Genomic DNA, 21568 nt, shown 5'->3' on the forward strand with positions numbered 1-21568 from the left:
GAGTCTAGGACTAGAGCGCACAGCCACAGAATAAAAGGACGCACCTTTAGAATGGAGATGAGGAGGAATTTCTTCAGCCAGAGGGTGGTGAATCTGTGGAATTCATTGCCACAGAAGGTGGAGACCAAGTCATAGGGTATTTTTAAAGTAGTGATCGCTAGGTTCTTGAATTGTAAGGGCGTCAAAGTTTACGGGGGGAAGGCAGGAGAAAGCGGTTGAGAGAGAAAAATAGATTCTGCCATGATTGAATGGCGGAGTAGACTTGATGGGCCAAATGGCCTAAGTGAGACCGCAGCTGGAGTACTGTGTGCAGTTTTGGTCTCCAAATTTGAGGAAGGATATTCTTGCTATTGAGGGCGTGCAGTGTAGGTTTACTAGGTTAATTCCCGGAATGGCGGGACTTTCATATGTTGAAAGACTGGAGCGACTAGGCTTGTATACACTAGAATTTAGAAGGATGAGAGGAGATCTTATCGAAATGTATAAGATTATTAAGGGGCTGGACACGTTAGAGGCAGGAAACATGTTCCCAATGTTGGGGGAGTCCAGAACCAGGGGCCACAGTTTAAGAATAAGGGGTAGGCCATTTAGAACTGAGATGAGGAAAAACTTTTTCAGTCAGAAAGTTGTGAATCTGTGGAATTCTCTGCCTCAGAAGGCAGTGGAGGCAAATTCTCTGAAGGCATTCAAGAGAGAGCTAGATAGAGCTCTAAAGGATAGCGGAGTCAGGGGGTATGGGGAGAAGGCAGGAACGGGGTACTGATTGAGAATGATCAGCCATGATCACATTGAATGGTGGTGCTGGCTCGAAGGGTCAAATGGCCTCCTCCTGCACCTATTGTCTGCTTCTATAAGAGATGAACATATGAAGGCAGGAGAATGGGGTTGAGAGGGGAAAAATAGATAATGCCATGACTGAATGGCAGAGCAAACTCGATGGGCTGAATGGCCTAATTCTGCTCCCACGTCCCTATATCTTACCAGGATGCATCATGAGAAATTGCCAAGTACAGCAACAGTCGGCAAGGAAATAAACCATGCAAAATTATAAAAATCCTAAAGACCCAGAGGGCAGGGAGGAAAGGTAAATAATTCCCAGAGAACATTACTGTACCTGGATGATTGTCTTGTTGTTGCTATTAGTGTGCAATGTGAGACGGGTGTTCCATATTCATGAGCTGAGCTGTAAGGGCAGGTCACTGTGAATGATACCAGCCGCCCCACCCAGTCGGAGCCTCAGCAGATCCAGCTGACTTGCCTTCGAATCAGCACAAGGAGAAAGTGTTCGGCTCCTGTTATCCCCCCTCGCCGGGCACCTTCTCACCGATTGCAATGGGATTGAATTTCTCTGCCCAGTTGGACAGCAGAATGCAGGATTACCTGAGAGGTAAGGACAGCTGTTATCATATCAATATATAGTATAAGAAAATAACTGCAGATGCTGGTACAAATCGATGGTATCACAAAATGCTGGAGTAACTCAGCAGGTCAGGCAGCATCTCAGGAGAGAAGGAATTGGTGACGTTTCGGGTCGAGACCCTTCTTCAGACTTCAGACTGTTATCATATCAATCCTGTCAGGAAAATAACTGCAGATGCTGGTACAAATCGAAGGTATTTATTCACAAAATGCTGGGGTAACTCAGCAGGTCAGGCAGCATCTCAGGAGAGAAGGAATGGGTGACGTTCTGTCTGTCTTCAGTCTGAAGAAGGGTCTCGACCCCAGAAAAGTCACCCATTCCTTCTCTCCTAGATGCTGCCTGACCTGCTGAGTTACTCCAGCATTTTGTGATACCATATAAATCCTGTCAAGTATATATATATATATATATATATATATATATATATATATATATGTGATCTATATGTGTATTTGTGAGTGTATATATACACACACACAAACTTTTTTTCTCTCTCGAAGGTAGATACAAAATGCTGGAGTAACTCAGCAGGTCAGGCAGCATCTCAGGAGAGAAGGAATGGGTGACGTTTCGGGTCGAGACCCTTCTTCAGACTGTGTCTACTACCATCGATTTAAACCAGCATCTGCAGTATTTTTTCCTGCATACTTTTTTTCTCTCTCGTTTATTATATTGTTTGCAGTGTACTGTGTTTACATATTCTGTTGTGTCATTAAGAATATAATTGTAGATAGACCTCTTAAGGATAGTGGAGTCAGGGGGGTATGGGGAGAGGGCAGGAATGGGGTACTGATTGTGAATGATTAGCCATGATCACATTGAATGGTGGTGCTGTCTCGAAGGGCCGAATGGCCTCCTGCTGCACCTATTGTCTATTGTGCTGCTGCAAGTAAGAATATCATTGTTCTATCTGGGACTTATGACAATACAACACGCTTGAGTCTTGAAGCGCTGTGCACGGTTTCCAATGATGCCTCAACGTAGGAACGAGGATGTGCCAGTTGTTGTTCGACAAGCCTCTAAACCCCAGACCTGATATCAGCACTCATAACTATCAGATTCCACAAACCTTTTTGTCAGCCCGACGTTTTAAAAGTAATAACCTGTCTCATTTCCCTTCCTGTACATTCAACCCCTTCCTTGCTCTTTTAATTTCTTGGCAAGCTCTCCGGGTTTATTTTGAGAACAGTGAGATTGTGTTTGATATTTGGCCGCTGGGTAAAATTCCCCGTCCCATTACACTGGAAGTTCCTTCCTCAGTAGGTGACGGGTGGGGTGGAGGGCATCAGATATACGCCTTGTGGGATCTTTGCAAGGTGTCAAAAACATATTTTGCAGTACGTTTGAGGTACAGTCACTGCTGTAGGATCATAAGATCACAAGTGATAGTAGCAGAATTAAGCCATTCGGCCCATCAACTCTACACCGCCATTCAATCATGGCTGATCTATCTCTCCCTCCTAACCCCATTCTCCTGCCTTCTCCCCATAACCCCTGACACCTGTACAGATCATTAATGCAAGAAATTCACAGCCAGTTTGCAAGCACCAAGCTCCCATAGCCAGCAATGCGATAATGATGTTATGGAAGTGTAGACTGCCGGATAAATAGCATTCGGCATATTAGATATAACTCGCTGCTGATCTTTGAAGGATGCATATACCGACAATACTGTAACACAGTGAAATGTGTAGGAAGGAACTGCAGATGCTGGTTTATACTGAAGATAGACACAAAATGCTGGAGTAACTCAGCAGGACAGGCAGTAATACTGGAGAGAAGGGATGGGTTCGGGTCGAGACCCTTCTTCAGACTGAGAGCCAGGAGAGAGGAAACTAGAGATATGGAAGGGTAGGGTGTGAAAACGACAGATTTGAAGGAAGGTCCCGACCCGAAACGTCACCTATTCCTTTTCCCCAGAGATGCTGTCTAACCCGCTGAGGTACTCCAGCTTTTTGTGTCTATCTTAGATCTGCTTTGATCTGTTGTTTTCACACCTTATCCTTAAATATCTTCAGGATTCCTCTACCCTAACTCACTGAAGAAGGGTCTCGACTCGAGACAACATCTTGATTTTAGATTTCGATTTAGAGATACAGCGCGGAAACAGGCCCTTCAGCCCACCGGGTCCATGCCGACCAGCGATCCCCGCACATTAACACTATCCTACACACACTAGGGACAATTTTTTAAATTTTTACATTTGCCCAGCCAATTAACCTATATACCTGTACGTCTTCGGAGTGTGGGAGGAAACCGAAAATCTCGGAGAAAACCCACGCAGGTCACGGGGAGAACGTACAAACTCCGTACAGACGGCGCCCGTAGTCAGGATCGAACCTGAGTCTCCGGCGCTGCATTCGCTGTAAGGCAGCAACTCTACCGCTGCACCACCGTGCCGTCCTATCTTACAGTGAAGGTTGATGCCCACCAGTAAACTCATGATTGATTTTATGCATAAGGTTTATATGTTGTTATCAATAGACAATAGACAATAGACAATAGGTGCAGGAGTAGGCCATTCGGCCCTTCGAGCCAGCACCGCCATTCAATGCGATCATGGCTGATCATTCTCAATCAGTACCCCGTTCCTGCCTTCTCCCCATACCCCCTGACTCCGCTATCCTTAAGAGCTCTATCCAGCTCTCTCTTGATTGCATTCAGAGAATTGGCCTCCACTACCTTCTGAGGCAGAGAATTCCACAGATTTACAACTATCTGACTGAAAAAGTTTTTCCTCATCTCAGTTCTAAATGGCCTACCCCTTATTCTTAAACTGTGGCTGCTTGTTCTGGACTCCCCCAACATTGGGAACATGTTTCCTGCCTCTAACGTGTCCAACCCCTTAATAATCTTGTACGTTTCGATAAGATCCCCTCTCATCCTTCTAAATTCCAGTGTATACAAGCCTAGTCGCTCCAGTCTTTCAACATATGACAGTCCCGCCATTCCGGGAATTAACCTAGTGAACCTACGCTGCACGCCCTCCACCTGCTGCGTCACCTGATAGATCCACAGACGGGAGTTACAGGTTCTGGAAATTCAACAGGACTGTTGATATTGGTTGAATTCCAAGCTGCAGTTTCCAAATGCAAGCCCCTCCTGCCTTTGTGTAAGATACATCCCAGGTTGTGTTTGATGGGGATGCTGTCCCAGAGAGGGCTGAGGATCGCGGTGTAAACTGGGAGCCCTGATTATCAGACGTGTAAAGCAAACAGCTCGAATGATATCTAACATTCCACAACACTCCTGGAGAATCTCTGGAATCTGGCCATGAGTCATCTCAATGGTTACAGTGAACAGAAACATTCTCGACATAACTAGAGTTCAAGGGTGCTTCCAATCTTTAACAGCATCAACCCCATGAGGTCGCAGAGCATGGTGTCTGCAGTGGGAATGAACCTTCTGAGCACAAGCACAAGCCAGAGTCCTCCCCCCCATGATGAGCCAGTGCTGAAGAAGGGTCTCGACCCGAAACGTCACCCATTCCTTCTCTCCCGAGATGCTGCCTGACCTGCTGAGTTACTCCAGCATTTTGTGAATAAATCGATTTGTACCAGCATCTGCAGTTATTTTCTTATACTATATGAGCCAGTGCTCCATGTTCAACAACACTCAGGGATTAGCTCTTTTGCCACAGGGAGGAGATGTTGTAGAGGATTCATTGTCCATGTGCTAGATGGCATTGAGAGCCCCCAATATTCACCACAGCTACGCTCAGAGCCATGGAAATATATAGCGTGGAAACAGGCCCTTTAGCCCAACTCATCCATGCCAATGTCTGAAGAAGGGCCTCGACCCAAAACGTCACCCATTCCTTCTCTCCGGAGATGCTGCCTGTCCCGCTGAGTTACTCCAGCTTTTTGTGTCTGTCTTCGGTTTAAACCAGCATCTGCAGTTCCAACCAAGTTGCCTAACTGAGCTAGTCCCACTTGCCTGCGCATGTCCCACTTACCACTGAACCTTTCCTATCCATGAACCCATCGCGGTGTCTTTTAAATGTTGTAAATGGACCCATTTCTTCCATTCCACTGGCAGTTTGTATCTGTGACCTCCCCCCCCCCAAAGGTTCTCCACCCCTTAGTCCACAAGGACCCCCTTCCAATGGCCACGCTGTCCACGCCTTCAAGGGTGTGAATGAAGACCTGGAAGGTCCTAGTGTGTAGGGAGTGGATGAGAGTGTGGGATATCATAGGACTAATGTGAACGGGTGATCGTTGGTCGGCATGGACTCGGTGGGCCGAAGGGCCTGTTTAAACGATGTATCTTTCAATCAATCGATCATCCCCTGGCACTGTTTCAACCAAAACAGGGCATGACTTCAGGCTCCCAGCACATCCATTTAGAAGGATGAGAGGAGATCTTATCGAAACGTATAAGATTATTAAGGGGTTGGACACATTAGAGGCAGGAAACATGTTCCCAATGTTGGGGTAGTCCAGAACCAGGGACCACAGTTTAAGAATAAGGGGTAGGCCATTTAGAACTGAGATGAGGAAAAACTTTTTCAGTCAGAGAGTTGTGAATCTGTGGAATTCTCTGCCTCAGAAGGCAGTGGAGGCCAATTCTCTGAATGCATTCAAGAGAGAGCTGGATAGAGCTCTTAAGGATAGCGGAGTCAGGGGGTATGGGGAGAAGGCAGGAACGGGGTACTGATTGTGAATGATCAGCCATGATCACATTGAATGGCGGTGCTGGCTCGAAGGGCCGAATGGCCTCCTCCTGCACCTATTGTCTATTGTCTATCCATATCCATGTGCCTCTTCAGGAATGTTCGAAGAAGGGTCCCGACCCAAAACATCACCTTCCTCTTTCTCCAGAGATGCTGCCTGACCCGCTGAGTTACTCCAGCGCTCTGTGTCTGTCTTTCATGTGAGGTCTCCAGTGTACAAACGTGGTAGAATGCGTCATGCCATTTGCTCATGCCACATGCTATGTAACTGGAGAGTTCAGATGTATAACTGGCTGGGGAATCTGATGGCTAAATGGTTCTTTGCAACGCTTGCCATCTGTGCTTGTGGCTAATTGGGGGGTTGTGCATGACTGGAGCTAGTTGCTGGGATAGGGGGTTTGATTGGTAGGTTTTGGATTTGGTTACCAGGTTAGGGAATTGGCTGTTAGGATAGTGATTTGGTTGCTAGGTTCAGGATCCGTTTTGATCAGTTAGGGATTTGGTCGTTAGGTTTGGACTTTGGAAGAAGGATCCTGACCACAAACGTCACCTATCCATGTTCTCCAGAGATGCTGCCTGACCCGCTGAGTTACTCCAGCACTCTGTGAAACGTCACCTATCCATGTTCTCCAGAGATGCTGCCTGACCCACTGAGATACTCCAGCACTCTGTGAAACGTCACCTATCCATGTTCTCCACAGATGCTGCCTGACCCACTGAGATACTCCAGCACTCTGTGAAACGTCACCTATCCATGTTCTCCACAGATGCTGCCTGACCCGCTGAGTTACTCCAGCACTCTGTGTCCTTTTTTGGAATTTGGTTGCTAGGTGAGGGATTTTATTCTTGGGTGAGGGATTTGTTACATTAGGGATTTTGTTGACACAAGAAACTGCAGATGCTAGTTAACAAAAAAAAAGACACAAAGTGCTGGAGTAACGTCGCGGGTCAGGCAGCATCGCTGGAGAAAAAGGATGGGTGACGTTTCAGGTTGGAACCCTTCTTTAGACCTATTCAACTCGAAACCTCACCCATCCTTTCCCTCCAAAGATGCTGCCTAACCCGCTGAGTAACTCCAGCACTTTGTGTCTATTTATGGTTTGGCAACATTTCAGTTCAGGATCCTTCTTCTAACTGAATGTCGTTGCGAGAGAGCTGGAAGAGAGGTGGGGTGGGACAAAGACTGGAAAGTGACAGGTGGATACAGGTGAGGGGGGTATTGATAGGCAGATGATTTGGAAAAAGGCCAGAGATGTCAAGACAAATGTTAGTGAGATAAGTAATTAAGAAGTGTGAAATGTGAAGCCAGAGGAAGAAATATACAGATGCTCCTTGAGTTACGATGGGGTTACGTTCTGATAAACCCATCGTAAATTGAAAATATCGTAAGTCGAAAATGCATTTAATACACCTAACTTACCAAACGTCATAGCCATCTAATCTTCTGAACATCGTAGCCACCTAACCTACCCAACATCATAGCCACCTAACCTACCGAACATCATAGCCTAGCCTAACCTACCGAACCTCATAGCCTAACCTAACCTACCGAACATCATAGCCTAGCCTAACCTACCGAACATCATAGCCTAGCCTAACCTACTGAACATCATAGCCACCTAACCTACCGAACATCATAGCCTAGCCTAGCCTAACTTAAACGTGCTCAGAACACGAACAAGGGCGGCACGGTGGCGCAGCGGTAGAGTTGCTGCCTTACAGCAAATGCAGCGCCTGAGACTCAGGTTCGATCCTGACTACGGGCGCTGTCTGTACGGAGTTTGTACGTTCTCCCCGTGACCTGCGTGGGATTTCTCCGAGATCTTCGGTTTCCTCCCGCACTCCAAAGACGTGCAGGTATGTAGGTTAATTGACTGGGTAAAATGTAAAAATTGTCCCTAGGGTGTGTAGGATAGTGTTAATGTGCGGGATCGCTGGGCGGCGCGGACTTGGTGGGCCGAAGGGCCTGTTTCCGTGCTGTATCTCTAAATCTAAATCTACAAAACCCATCACATTAGAAAAGATCAAAATTAAAAACTTGAAGTACGGTTTCTACTGAATGTGGATCGCTTTTGGACCATCGTACAGTCGAAATATCGTACGTCGAGGAGCATCTGTAGATGGGACAGGGGGGGAATGGGAGAATGGGTGTGCATCCAGATGGGGGACAGGGAAGAGAGGAGGTGAGGAGAGAGGGAGGGGTTGTTAAATTTTAATTCACATCAGCTGGAAACAGCGGAGGTTTGAGCCCATAAACAAACGGGTTGTGAGAAGAGTCGCTTCAATGCCAAGCTAGCAAAGTACTTGGGGGTGCCTGGCACTGTGGGACTTCATTGCTTGGGTTGTGCAGCTCCCTCTCACTCCGTTACCTGGTACCAAAACCAGTTTAGAAGAACGAGGGAGGGACCTCATTGAAACTTACCCAATAATGGATAGAGTGGATGTGGAGAGGATGTTTCCACTGGTGGGAGAGTCTAGGACTAGAGGCACAAGTGATAGGTGGATACATGTAAGGGGTTGGGTGGTGATGGGTGGAAAGAGCATATCGAACAGATGGAAGATGATACCAAGTGAAACTGATCTCATCCGCCTGACTATGATCTATATTCTTCTATTCTCTGCACTTCCATGCACCTATCTAAATGCCTAGAGGTCATAGTCTCAGAATAAAAGGACGTACTATTAGGAAGGAGATGAGAAGGAATGTCTTTAGTCAGAGGGTGGTGAATCTGTGGAATTCATTGCCACAGACGGCTGTGGAGGCCAAGTCAGTGGATATTTTTAAGGCAGAGACTGATAGATTCTTGATCAGTACGGGTGCCAGGGGTTATGGGGAGAAGGCAGCAGAATGGGGTTAGGAGGGAGAGATAGATCAGCCATGATTGAATGGTGGAGTAGACTTGATGGGCCGAATGGCCTAATTTTTCCCCTATCACTTATGAACCAAGGCTGAGGTGAAGACTTTGCAGATCAGCAGGGAGTGGTCGTGGGACTCGCACGAACGGTTTGCCTCTAAGCAGCAAATGTTTAAGTGTTGACCTCAGGCATCCTTGGCTCTTCAAGAATGCTTGGGCGGAGTTGGAAACGTCATCTTGACACCTTAAGTGGCCATTTATTCCTTCTCAAGGCCAATTGTGCGCAGGGCATCTGCTGCAGAGATACGGCCAGATAGTATAGTGAAGGTAGACACAAAATGCTGGAGTAACTCGGCGGGTCAGGCAGCATCTCTGGAGAGAAGGAATGGGTGACGTTTCAGGTTGAGACCCTTCTTCTCAACCCGAAACGTCACCCATTCCTTCTCTCCAGAGATGCTGCCTGACCAGCTGAGTTACGACAGCATTTTGTGTCTAGCTTCGATTTAAACCAGCATCTGTAGGTTTTGTTTCCCCAGTTAGTATAGTGTGTGAGTGTTGATTTACTGCATGCAAAATAAGAAACTCAGAGGGTCAGGCAGCATCTGTGGTGGGAAAGGGATGATAAACATTGCCTCCACAGATAGACACAAAAAACTGGAGTAACTCAGAGGGACAAACAACATCTCTGGAGAGAAGGAATGGGTGACGTTTTGGGTCGAGGCGTTTCTTCAGACGTCTGCTCCAAGTTCTATGTTCCCAAGTTATAGGAGTAGAATTAGACCATTCGGCCCATTGTATCCACTCCGCCATTCAATCATGGCTGATCTCTGCCTCCTAACCCAATTCTCCTGCCTTCTCCCCATAACCCTTGACACCCGTTGTAATCAAGAAACTGTCTATCTCTGCCTTAAAAATATCCAAAGACTCGGCCTCCACACCCCATGCTCTAATGAAGAGTTTGGTCATGTGATAACCGATGGTTGTCGGAGGGGTTTTGTTTCAGTATCTGGGTGTCACAGGTCAGCCAGCATTTAATAGCCATCTGTAATTGCCATTGAGAAGGTGGCGATGAGCTGCCTTGTTGAATCACTAATATCCTTCTGATGAAGGTGTTTCCTCTGTGCTGCTGGATAGGGTGCTTCAGGATTTTAAGGGTGTTTCAGGATAATGACAGACTAGTGATATATTTCCAAGCAGGGATGTAATGCTGAGGCTTTCTAAGGTGCTGGTCAGACCACATTTGGAATATTGTGAGCAGTTTTGGGCCCCATATCCGAGGGAGGATGTTTTTAGATTTAGAGATACAGTGCAGAAACAGGCCCTTCGGCCCACCGGGTCCGCGCCGCCCAGCGATCCCCGCACACTAACACTATCCTACACCCACTAGGGACACTTTTTACATTTGCCCAGCCAATTAACCTACAAACCTGTACGTCTTTGGAGTGTGGGAGGAAACCGAAGATCTCGGAGAAAACCCACGCGGGTCACGGGGAGAACGTACAAACTCCGTACAGACGGCGCCTGTAGGATGTGTAGGAAAGAACTGCAGATGCTGGTTTAAATCGAAGGTAGACACAAAATGCTGGAGTAACTCAGCTGGACAGGCAGCATCTCTGGAGAGAAGGAATGGGTGACGTTTCGGGTCGAGAAGAAGGGTCTGAAGAAGGGTCTCAACCCAAAAACGTCACCCATTCGTTCTCTCCAGAAATGCTGCCTGACCCGCTGAGGAAGGTTGTGCTGGCTCTGGAGAGGGTCCAGAGGAGGTTTACGAGAATGATCCCAGGAATGAGTGGGTTTATATATGATGAGCGTTTGTCTGCACTGGCCCTGTACTTGCTGGAGTTTAGAAGAATGAGGGGGGGCCTCATTGAAACGTACAGAATAGTGAAAGGCCTGGATAGTGAGGATGTGGAGAGGAAGTTTCCACTAGTGGCACGACCTCCTTTACAAAGGAAATGGGGAGGAACCTCTTCAGCCAGAGGGTGGTGAATCTGTGAATTCTCGACCCGAAACGTCACCCATTCCTTCTCTCCTGAGATGCTGCCTGACCCGCTGAGTTACTCCAGCATTTTGTGAATAAATACCTTCGAGAGGGAGAGATAGATCAGCCATGATTGAACTCCATCCTGGGTTTGTGGAGGGAGAGGGGGTGGAGGTTGGTTGAAAGTGTTCCACTGAAGCTCACAGCTCAGATGCACTGGTTAAACAAGGAAGGTCACAGAGGAGAGTGTGAAGGATGAAAGGCAAAGCAAAGTTTGTTTTGGAACAAACACACACCCCTGGTTTCGGCACACAAGGCAGCAAGTTTGCTGTACACATTCAGGAACTCTGGTGACCTGTTTAATGACAGCTTCCCGTGACTAGCCTGCTGTCTTCACACGCATTCAATCGCCAGCATTAGCAGAGAGTCATAGAGTGATACAGTGTGGAAACAGGCGCTTCGGCCCAACTTGCCCACGCTGGCCAACATGTCCCAGTTACACTCGTCCCCACCTGCCCATCTTTGGTCCATATCCCTCCAAACCTGTCCTATCCATGTACCTGTCTAACTTTCTCCAACGTTGGGATAGTCCCAGCCTCAACTACCTCCTCTGGCAGTTTGTTCCCTACACCCACCACCCTCTGAGTGAAAAAGTTACACCTCAGAATCCTATTAAATCAGTTTCCCTTCACCTTAAACCTATTTCCTCTGGTCCTCGATTCACCTACTCTGGGCAAGAGACTCTGTGCATCTACCCGATCTATTCCTCTCATGATGCTAAACACCTCTATAAGATCACCCCTCATCATCCTGTGCTCCAAGGAATAGAGTCCCAGCCTACTCAACCTCTCCCTATAGCTCAGACCCTCTAGTCCTGTGTTTTTGATTAATCAGGCCCTTCAGCCCACCGGGTCTGTGCTACCCTCCAAGCAGTAGAACGTCACCTATCCATGTTCTCCAGAGATGCTGCCTGACCCGCTGAGTTACTCCAGCACTCTGTGAAACGTCACCTATCTATGTTCTCCACAGATGCTGCCTGACCCGCTGAGTTACTCCAGCACTCTGTGAAACGTCACCTATCTATGTTCTCCACAGATGCTGCCTGACCCGCTGAGTTACTCAGACACTGATAATTGTGTTTAGTTTATTGTCAGTTTATTGTCACGTGGCAAATGGTTCAATAATTTCTTTGAGAGAAGGGACACTGCCTCCATAAACTACACAAAGATTCAACCTGACAATATGCAGAAAAATGCCAGATGTGCTTGAGGTGATGAATACGGCCTTGCAGATACGTTTAGCTGTGATGTTGAACACACCCAGTCTGAGTCCATTTGAGTTGAGTTTAGTGTATTGTCACATGTACTGAGGTACAGTGAAAAGCCTTTGTCGTGTGCAATCCAGTCAGCAGAACGACAATCAATACACGATTGCAATCAAACCATTTACAGTGTACAGATAATGGGAATAATGTGAATAGCATTTAGTGCAAATAAAGTCCGATCAAAGATAGTCCAAGGATCTCTGTTGTAAGTGGAGTTAGAGTGGTTAGTGGACCTGTTGTAAGTGGCACAGCGGTAGAGTTGCTGCCTCACAGCGCCAGAGACTCAGGTTCGATCCTGACTACGGGCGCCGTCTGTACGGAGTTTGTACGTTCTCCCCGTGACCTGCGTGGGTTTTCTCCGAGATCTTCGGTTTCCTCCCACACTCCAAAGACGTACAGGTATGTAGGTTAATTGGCTGGGCAAATGTAAAAATTGTCCCTAGTGGGTGTAGGATAGTGTTAGTGTGCGGGGATCGCTGGGCGGCGCGGACTCGGTGGGCCGAAGGGCCTGTTTCCATGCTGTATCTCTAAATCTCTTTTTTTTTTTAAATCTAAAAAATGTTAAATTGTCCCTAGTGGGTGTCGGGTAGTGTCAATGTGCGGGGATCGCTGGTCGGCGCGGACTCGGTGGGCCGAAGGGCCTGTTTCCATGCTGTATCTCTAAAAATTAAAAATAAAACTAAAGTGGATTTAAGGTACATGGATAGGACAGGGTTGGGAGGATATGGGCCAAGCGCGGGCAGGTAGGACTGGTGTAGCTGGGAGGTGTTGGTCGGTGTGGGCTTGTTGGGCCGATGGGCCTGTTTCCGCGCTGTACCACTCTCGTGGTTGGTGGTATAGATGGAGTTAGTGTTGTTAGTGTGGGTGAGCGCTTTGCCAGTTGCTGTCCCTGCCTGCTGACTGAGTTTCTGTCTGTTGCATCCTCAGGGAGGGCGGACGAGGTTGTGGACGACCTGCGGCCTCTCTGTCGCAGGTGCTGTGCGGCTGCCTTCCTCAACCAGGTGAGCAGCGAGATGGAGATGCAGGCGAGCCGAGCTACCCAACTGCTACGCAACAAGGTAAGGAGTCCCGCCCCCTCCCCTGACATCAGTCTGAAGAAGGGTCTCAACCCGAAACGCCACCCATTCCTTCTCTCCAGAGATGCTGCCTGACCCGCTGAGTTACTCCAGCATCTTGTGTCCCGTCTCGCATGTACCTTTACACTCTGTGCCCCTGAGCTTTGTACTCTGTACCCTTGTGGTAAAGGATGACAACCATTAGCCTTCCTGAATGCTTCCCTCACCTGCATGTTTACTTTCTGCAACTCCTGAGCCTGCACACCCTGATCCTTCTGTACACAAACATTTACCACTTTCTCACCATTTAAAACATATTCTGCTTTCCTATTCTTCCAAAGTGCACAAACTCATATTTTCCCACATCGTCACATGTTGAAAGACTGGAGCGACTAGGTTTGTACACACTGGAATTTAGAAGGATGAGAGGAGATCTTATCGAAACGTATAAGATTATTAAGGGGTTGGCCACGTTAGAGGCAGGAAACATGTTCCCAATGTTGGGGGAGTCCAGAACAAGGGGCTACAGTTTAAGAATAAGGGGTAGGCCATTTAGAACTGAGATGAGGAAAAGCTTTTTCAGTCAGAGAGTTGTGAATCTGTGGAATTCTCTGCCTCAGAAGGCAGTGGAGGCCAATTCTCTGAATGCATTCAAGAGAGAGCTAGATAGTGCTCTTAAGGATAGCGGAGTCAGGGGGTATGGGGAGAAGGCAGGAACGGGGTACTGATTGAGAATGATCAGCCATGATCACATTGAATGGCGGTGCTGGCTCGAAGAGCTGAATGGCCTCCTCCTGCACCTATTGTCTATTGTCTAAATCAAAGATAATTCCAGTAACGTAATGATTGCTTAGACTGTTTACCCCAACCTAAGAGAACATAGAACAGTACAGCACAGGAACCCACAGCCCACAATGTCCGTGCCGAACACAATGCCAAGTTAAGGTGATCTCATCTGCCTGTACATGGTCCATACCCCTCCATTCCCTGCATATCCATGTGCCAATCCAAAAGCCTCTTAAACACCACTATCGTATCTGCCTCCACCACCACCACTGGCAGCGCGTTCCAGGCACCCACCACCCTCTGCGTAAAACACTTGCCCCACCTACCTCCAGTAAACGTTCCCCCTCTCGCTTTATAGCCATGCCCTCTGGTTTTGAACATTGCCAACCCGGGGAAAAAGGTTCTGACTGTCTCCGCTGTCTATGCCTCTCATAACTTTATGTTCTTCTGTCAAGCCTTCCCTCAACCTCCGACGTTGCTGAGAATCGTCCTCAATATTCAGGGGTAGGTATTGAACTTGATATTTCCAATCAATAATAAAAACTGGCCTCTCTTTTCTCAGAGTCTGAAGAAGGGTCTCGACCCGAAACGTCACCCATTCCTTCTCTCCAGAGATGCTGCCTGACCCGCTGAGTTACTCCAGCATTTTGTGTCTCTCTGTTCTTTCCCCAGGAGTCTGGAGATACCGACCAAGTGATATCCAGTGGCTACATCATGCAGTATGTGGGACACAAGAGGAAGTGGAAGGAGAAATACTTTGTGATGAAGGGGAGCTACCTGTTGGAGTGTTTTGAAACTAAAGAGGTAATGATGTTACCAGTTGCTATTGGAAGGGTGTCATCAAACCGAAAAGACTGCTGTGAAGATAGACACAAAAAGCTAGAGTAACTCAGCAGGACAGGCAGCATCTGTGGAGAGAAGGAATGGGTGACCTTTCAGGTTGAGACCCTTCTTCAGACTGAAGAAGGGTCTCGACCCTAACTTCACCCATTTACTCCAGCTTTTTGTGTCTACCTTCAGTTTAAACCAGCATCTGCAGTTCCTTCCTACACAAGAGTGCTGTGAAGATTTACAAGGATGTTTCCAGGACTTGAGGAACTGAGGTTGAGCAGGCTCGGATTTGGAGCACAGGAGGATCTTATAGAGGTGTATAAAATCATGGGCAATAGATAGATTTCGCTAAAGAAGAATAGATAAACTAAACTATGCTTCTGAGCGAAGGTGGCTGGTGAAATACCAGATGCTTTATAGCAGTACCCTTCCAATATTCCCTGCGTTTCTCATCATTCCCAGAAACTTGGACAGTCGCAGGATCTAAAACACTTTTCCAGGCAGCAGAGAGAGAACAAAAATGTGGAATCGTAGAGCAGCTAGCCAGACAAACACTTGCCCCAGCATTTTGTGTCGATCTTCGGTATAAACCAGCATCTGCAGTTCCTTTGAGTCTGAAGATGGGTCTCAACCCGAAACGTCACCCATTCCTTCTCTCCAGAGATGCTGCCTGTCCTGCTGAGTTACTCCAGCATTTTGTGTCTATCTGCAGTTCCTTTTGTCTGCTCCGCTACAAAATCTCCTCAAGGTATGCCTACTTTGAAGAAGTTATTTTCAGGCTGAGGAAAACCCCTGATCCGAAACGTCACCTGTTCCTTTTCCCCAGAGATGCTGCCTGACCTGCTGAGTTACTCCAGCACTTTGTGTCTATCTTCGGTGTAAACCAGCATCTGCAGTTCCTTTCAACACTATCAGCAGAATGTGTAGGAAGGAACTTCAGATGTTGGTTTAAACCGAAGATCGACACAAAACGCTGGAGTAACTCAGCAGGTCAGGCAGCATCTCTGGAGAGAAGGAATGAGTGACGTTTCGGGTCGAGACCCTTCTTCAGGCTGATGTCGGGAGAGGGAGATATGTAGATATGGAAGTGTAAGGTGTGAAAATAGGACAAAGGGAATGATTGGACTCACAACTGAAGAAGGGTCTCGACCCGAAACGTCACCCATTCCTTCTCTCCCGAGATGCTGCCTGACAATAGACAATAGACAATAGACAATAGGTGCAGGAGTAGGCCATTCAGCCCTTCGAGCCAGCACCGCCATTCAATGCGATCATGGCTGATCACTCTCAATCAGTACCCCGTTCCTGCCTTCTCCCCATAACCCCTCACTCCGCTATCCTTAAGAGCTCTATCCAGCTCTCTCTTGAAAGCATCCAACGAACTGGCCTCCACTGCCTTCTGAGGCAGAGAATTCCACACCTTCACCACCCTCTGACTGAAAAAGTTCTTCCTCATCTCCGTTCTAAATGGCCTACCCCTTATTCTTAAACTGTGGCCCCTTGTTCTGGACTTGTTACACTATTTTGTGAATAAATACCTTCGATTTGTACCAGCATCTGCAGTTATTTTCTTATACTCTTTAATTATCGAGCTGCCTTCCACCACCAGATGGAGCTATTCCAAATATAACCACATCTTCATTGACAACATCACAGGTTCTCAACACTAGTGTGAGGACAATCAGCTGCTACACAAACCATTCTTACCTAAAAGAAAGGTTCAGAGGCTTCCCACTGAGTGGGGGAGTCTAGGACCAGAGGGCATGGCCTCAGAATTAAATGACGTTCCTTTAGGAAGGAAATGGGGAGGAATTTATTTAGTCAGAAGGTGGTGAATCTGTGGAATTCGTTGTCACAGAAGGCTGTGGAGACCAAGTCAATGGATATTTTTAAGGCAGAGATTGTCAGATTCTTGCTTAGTGCGGGTGTCAGGGGTTATGGGGAGAAGACAGGAGAATGGTGTTGGGGGGGAGAGATAGATCAGCCGTGATTGAATGGCGGAGTAGACTTGATGGGCCGAATGGCCTAATTCTGCTCCTATCACTTATGAAGACGAAGGATTTGGGGAAAATAATTTGCATGGAAAGAAGATTGGTTGAAGCACAGAAAACAGAATCTAGAAAGAACAGATGGAAATATAAAACAAAAGCTTGAAATCTGAAATCGATCTGAGGGCTGCACAGTGGCACAGCGGTAGAGTTGCTGCCTCACAGTGCCAGGGACCCAGGTTCCATCCTGACTATGGAGTTTGTATGTTCTGCCCATGACCACGTGGGTTTTCTCCAGGTGCTCCCATTCCCTCCCACACTTAGAGTTAGATAGAGCTCTAGGGGCTAGTGAAATCAAGGGATTTGGGGAGAAGGCAGGCACGGGTTACTGATTATGGATGATCAGCCATGATCACAGTGAATGGCAGTGCTGGCTCGAAGAGCCGAATGGTCTCCTCCTGCACCTGTTTTCTATGTTTCTATGTAACTCCAAAGATGTATGGGTTTGTCGGTTAGTTAGATTCTATAAAATTATAAATTGTCCCTAGTGTGTAGGATAGTGTTAGTGTGCGGGGATCGCTGGTCGGTGCGGACTAGGTGGGCTGAAGGGCCTGTTTCCGCGCTGTACCTCAAGTCTAAATGCAGGGAACTGGGCTTCAGGGTGAGAGCTGGCCCTGCAGACTCTGTTAGTGGGAGGATCGGATGCTACTGTGTTACTGGCTCCCACCTGAATGAATGATGAATGTATGAATGCCTTTATTTGTCGTTGAAAGCATTGCATACAACGAAATTATTATTGCCACTCAATTGGTGCATAATATACTAACATAAAAGCACAGGACACAATTTTAAAACAATGTTATATAACTAGGGCTTAAGATAAATAAATAATCAATATTGCAATATATCAATAAACAATGGTGATAGTAAGGTAAAATGTAAGATAGGTCGCAGCGTGGAAGAGTGAAGCATGAGTAAAACTCAGTAGCTTTTCATATTGAGTGTGCAGATTACTTTGGGGAAGAAACTGTCTCTTAGTCTGGAGGTGCGTGTTTTGACTGACCTATAACGCCTGCCAGAGGGCAAGAGGTCAAACAGGTGGTGACCAGGGTGTGTGGAGTCTTTAATGATGTTAGTGGCTCTGCTGAGGTGGCGTGAGGTGGCAATATCCTCCATAGAGGGCAGTGGGCAGCTGGTGATTCTCTCTGCTGTTTTTACCACTCTTTGGAGCGTTTGTACAGGGCCCTAGTGAGACCGCACCTGGAGTACTGTGTGCAGTTTTGGTCTCCAAATTTGAGGAAGGATATTCTTCCTATTGAGGGCGTGCAGCGTAGGTTTACTAGGTTAATTCCCGGAATGGCAGGACTGTCATATGTTGAAAGACTGGAGCGACTAGGCTTGTATACACTGGAATTTAGAAGGATGAGAGGAGATCTTATCGAAACGTATAAGATTATTAAGGGGTTGGACACGTTAGAGGCAGGAAACATGTTCCCAATGTTGGGGGAGTCCAGAACCAGGGGCCACAGTTAAGAATAAGGGGTAGGCCATTTAGAACTGAGATGAGGAAAAACTTTTTCAGTCAGAGAGTTGTGAATCTGTGGAATTCTCTGCCTCAGAAGGCAGCGGAGGCCAATTCTCTGAATGCATTCAAGAGAGAGCTAGATAGAGCTCTTAAGGATAGCGGAGTCAGGGGGTAGGGGGAGAAGGCAGGAACGGGGTATTGATTGAGAATGATCAGCCATGATCACATTGAATGGCAGTGCTGGCTCGAAGGGCCGAATGGCCTCCTCCTGCACCTATTGTCTATTGTCTGTTGTCTATTGTTTTTTTATTTGCAGCAGAGCAACTGGCATACCACACTGACATGCAATATGTCAGTAGACTCTCAATAGTCGCTCGATAGAAGGCCATCGGGCCTTCTCTGAAGTTGCTCTCTGGGGTTACGTCTGTCCGTGCCCGGGTGGTTTTAGAGAGGGACCGCGTGCTGTTGACGGGAGCCCTGCAGGGATTTCCGGGACCGTAGGGAGTGGAGTGTATCCTTGACAAGGATAGTAACATCGTTGTTCAATAGACAATAAGTGCAGGAGGAGGCCATTCGGCCCTTCGAGCCAGTACGCACCGCCATTCAATGTGATCATGGCTGATCATTCTCAATCAGTACCCCGTTCCTGCCTTCTCCCCATACCCCCTGACTCCGCTATCCTCCACTCTCTATCTAGCTCTCTCTTGAATGCATTCAGAGAATTGGCCTCCACTGCCTTCTGAGGCAGAGAATTCCACAGATTCACAACTCTCTGACTGAAAAAGGTTTTCCTCATCTCAGTTCTAAATGGCCTACCCCTTATTCTTAAACTGTGGCCCCTGGTTCTGGACTCCCCCAACATTGGGAACATGTTTCCTGCCTCTAACGTGTCCAACCCCTTAATAATCTTATACGTTTCGATAAGATCCCCTCTCATCCTTCTAAATTCCAGTGTATACAAGCCTAGTCGCTCCAGTCTTTCAACATACGACAGTCCCGCCATTCCGGGAATTAACCTAGTAAACCTACGCTGCACGCCCTCAATAGCAAGAATACCCTGCCTCAAATTTGGAGACCAAAACTGCACACAGTACTCCAGGTGCGGTCTCACTAGGGCCCTGTACAACTGCAGAAGGACCTCTTTGCTCCTATACTCAACTCCTCTTGTTATGAAGGCCAACATTCCATTTGGCTTTCTTCACTGCCTGCTGTACCTGCATGATTCCTTTCAGTGACTGATGCACTAGGGCACCCAGATCTCGTTAATACTCAGTATAGTTGATATTTAAGAATATTTGTTTAACTTTGTATTCAGGCGGCAGGCTTGTTGGTATTGTTTGGTATTGTACATACTATTCTTGTGATGATTGATGACATTTATTTTTGGGTTAACAAATAAAACTCTGTGATGTTGCTGAGCCCCTGTGTCCTGTTACTGTGCTGCCCTGTGTTACAGACTGCCCAGAGAGGGGTGAGACCAGACAGTGAGGTTCGCCTCTCGGGCTGCATCCTGCTGAGCGAGGCTTCCGACTACAGGCAGATGCTGAGTCAGAGCTGGCCGGCGTTCAATGGTAAGAGACCACGGGGCCAGTGGATCAGACCTGGGCTGCACCTTCTCATCCAGGTTAATTCCCGGGATGGCGGGACTGACATATGATGGAAGAATGGGTCGACTGGGCTTATGTGTAGGAATAAAAACTGCAGGTGCTGGTTTAAATCGAAGGTAGGCACAAAATGCTGGAGTAACTCAGCGGGTCAGGCAGCATCTCTGGAGAGAAGGAATGGGTGACGTTTCTGAAGAAGGGTCTCAATCCGAAACGTCACCCATTCCTTCTCTCCCGAGATGCTGCCTGACCCGCTGAGTTACTCCAGCATTTTGTGTCTACCTTCGACTGGGCTTATATTCACTGGAGTTTAGAAGGATTAGAGGGGATCTTATAGAAACATATAAAATAAGGTAGACACAAAATGCTGGAGTAACTCAGTGGGACAGGCAGCATTTCTGAAGAAGGGTCTCGACCCGAAACGTCACCTATTCCTACTCTCCAGAGATGCTGCCTGACCCGCTGAGTTACTCCAGCATTTTGTGTCTACCTTCGATTTAAACCAGCATCTGCAGTTCTTGCCTACACATACAATTATTAAGGGATTGGACAGGCTAGATGCAGGAAAAATGTTCCCTATGTTGGGGGGGAGTCCAGAACCAGGGGTCACAGTTTAAGAATAAGGGGGAGGCCATTTAGGACTGAGATGAGGAAACACTTTTTCACCCAGAGAGTTGTGAATCTGTGGAACTCTCTGCCACAGAAGGCAGTGGAGGCCAATTCACTGGATGTTTTCAAGAGAGAGTTAGATTTAGCTCTGAGGGCTAACGGAACCAAAGGATATGGGGAGAAAGCAGGAACGGGGTACTGATTCTGGATGAACACTTCTTCCTACTCCTTTTCGCACATGTCAAGACGTTAAGTAATGGATGAAATTCTTTGTATTTCTTCTGTTTTTTTGTTTATTTTATTTTTTAATTGATGTCTTTTAACATGTACGAAATAAAATGATAGAATGAAATGAATCATATTAAATGGTGGTGCTGGCTCGAAGGGCCGAATGGCCTCCTCCTGCACCTATTGTCTATGTTTTCTATTCCTCACATGTCAGTGTATGGATACACCAAGGAATGCTAGCATTTATTTCAAAATGACGAGAGTATATCAATACACATCAACACACAGTAAATGGCTCAATTGTAATCACATATTGTCTTTCCGCTGACTGGTTAGCACGCAACTAAAGCTTTTCACTGTATGTGACAATAAACTAAACTAAACTATAGAAGCAAGCATGCAATGCTGAGGCTTTATAAGGCCTTGGTTGGACCACATTTGGAGTATTGAGAGCAGTGGGCGCCATATCTGAGCAAGGATGTGCTGGAGCTGGAGAGGGTCCAGAAGAGGTATCTCCAAACTAGAACGAACCCTTCTTGAGAGACGGGAGTGTGACAATAGACAATAGACAATAGGTGCAGGAGGAGGCTATTCGGCCCTTCGAGCCAGCACCGCCATTCAATGTGATCATGGCTGATCATTCTCAATCAGTACCCTGTTCCTGCCTTCTCCCCATACCCCCTGACTCCG

At 47.2% G+C, this 21568-nt stretch overlaps 1 protein-coding gene across 1 annotated transcript in view; it reads left to right on the forward strand.

Annotated features, from left to right (window-relative positions):
- The first annotated feature begins 1282 nt into the window (after positions 1-1282).
- LOC144610640 (protein Niban 1-like) overlaps positions 1283-21568 on the forward strand; it is a 36442-nt gene continuing 16156 nt past the window's right edge. The window contains exons 1-4 of the mRNA XM_078429497.1: positions 1283-1387; positions 13180-13310; positions 14766-14897; positions 19894-20008. Of these exons, the coding sequence (XP_078285623.1) occupies positions 1333-1387; positions 13180-13310; positions 14766-14897; positions 19894-20008 (433 nt within the window). The 5' untranslated portion in view covers positions 1283-1332. The remainder of the gene's footprint in view (positions 1388-13179; positions 13311-14765; positions 14898-19893; positions 20009-21568) is intronic.

The sequence above is a fragment of the Rhinoraja longicauda genome, chromosome 37 (assembly GCF_053455715.1).
Source record: "Rhinoraja longicauda isolate Sanriku21f chromosome 37, sRhiLon1.1, whole genome shotgun sequence".
Taxonomy (NCBI): Eukaryota; Metazoa; Chordata; class Chondrichthyes; order Rajiformes; family Arhynchobatidae; genus Rhinoraja; species Rhinoraja longicauda.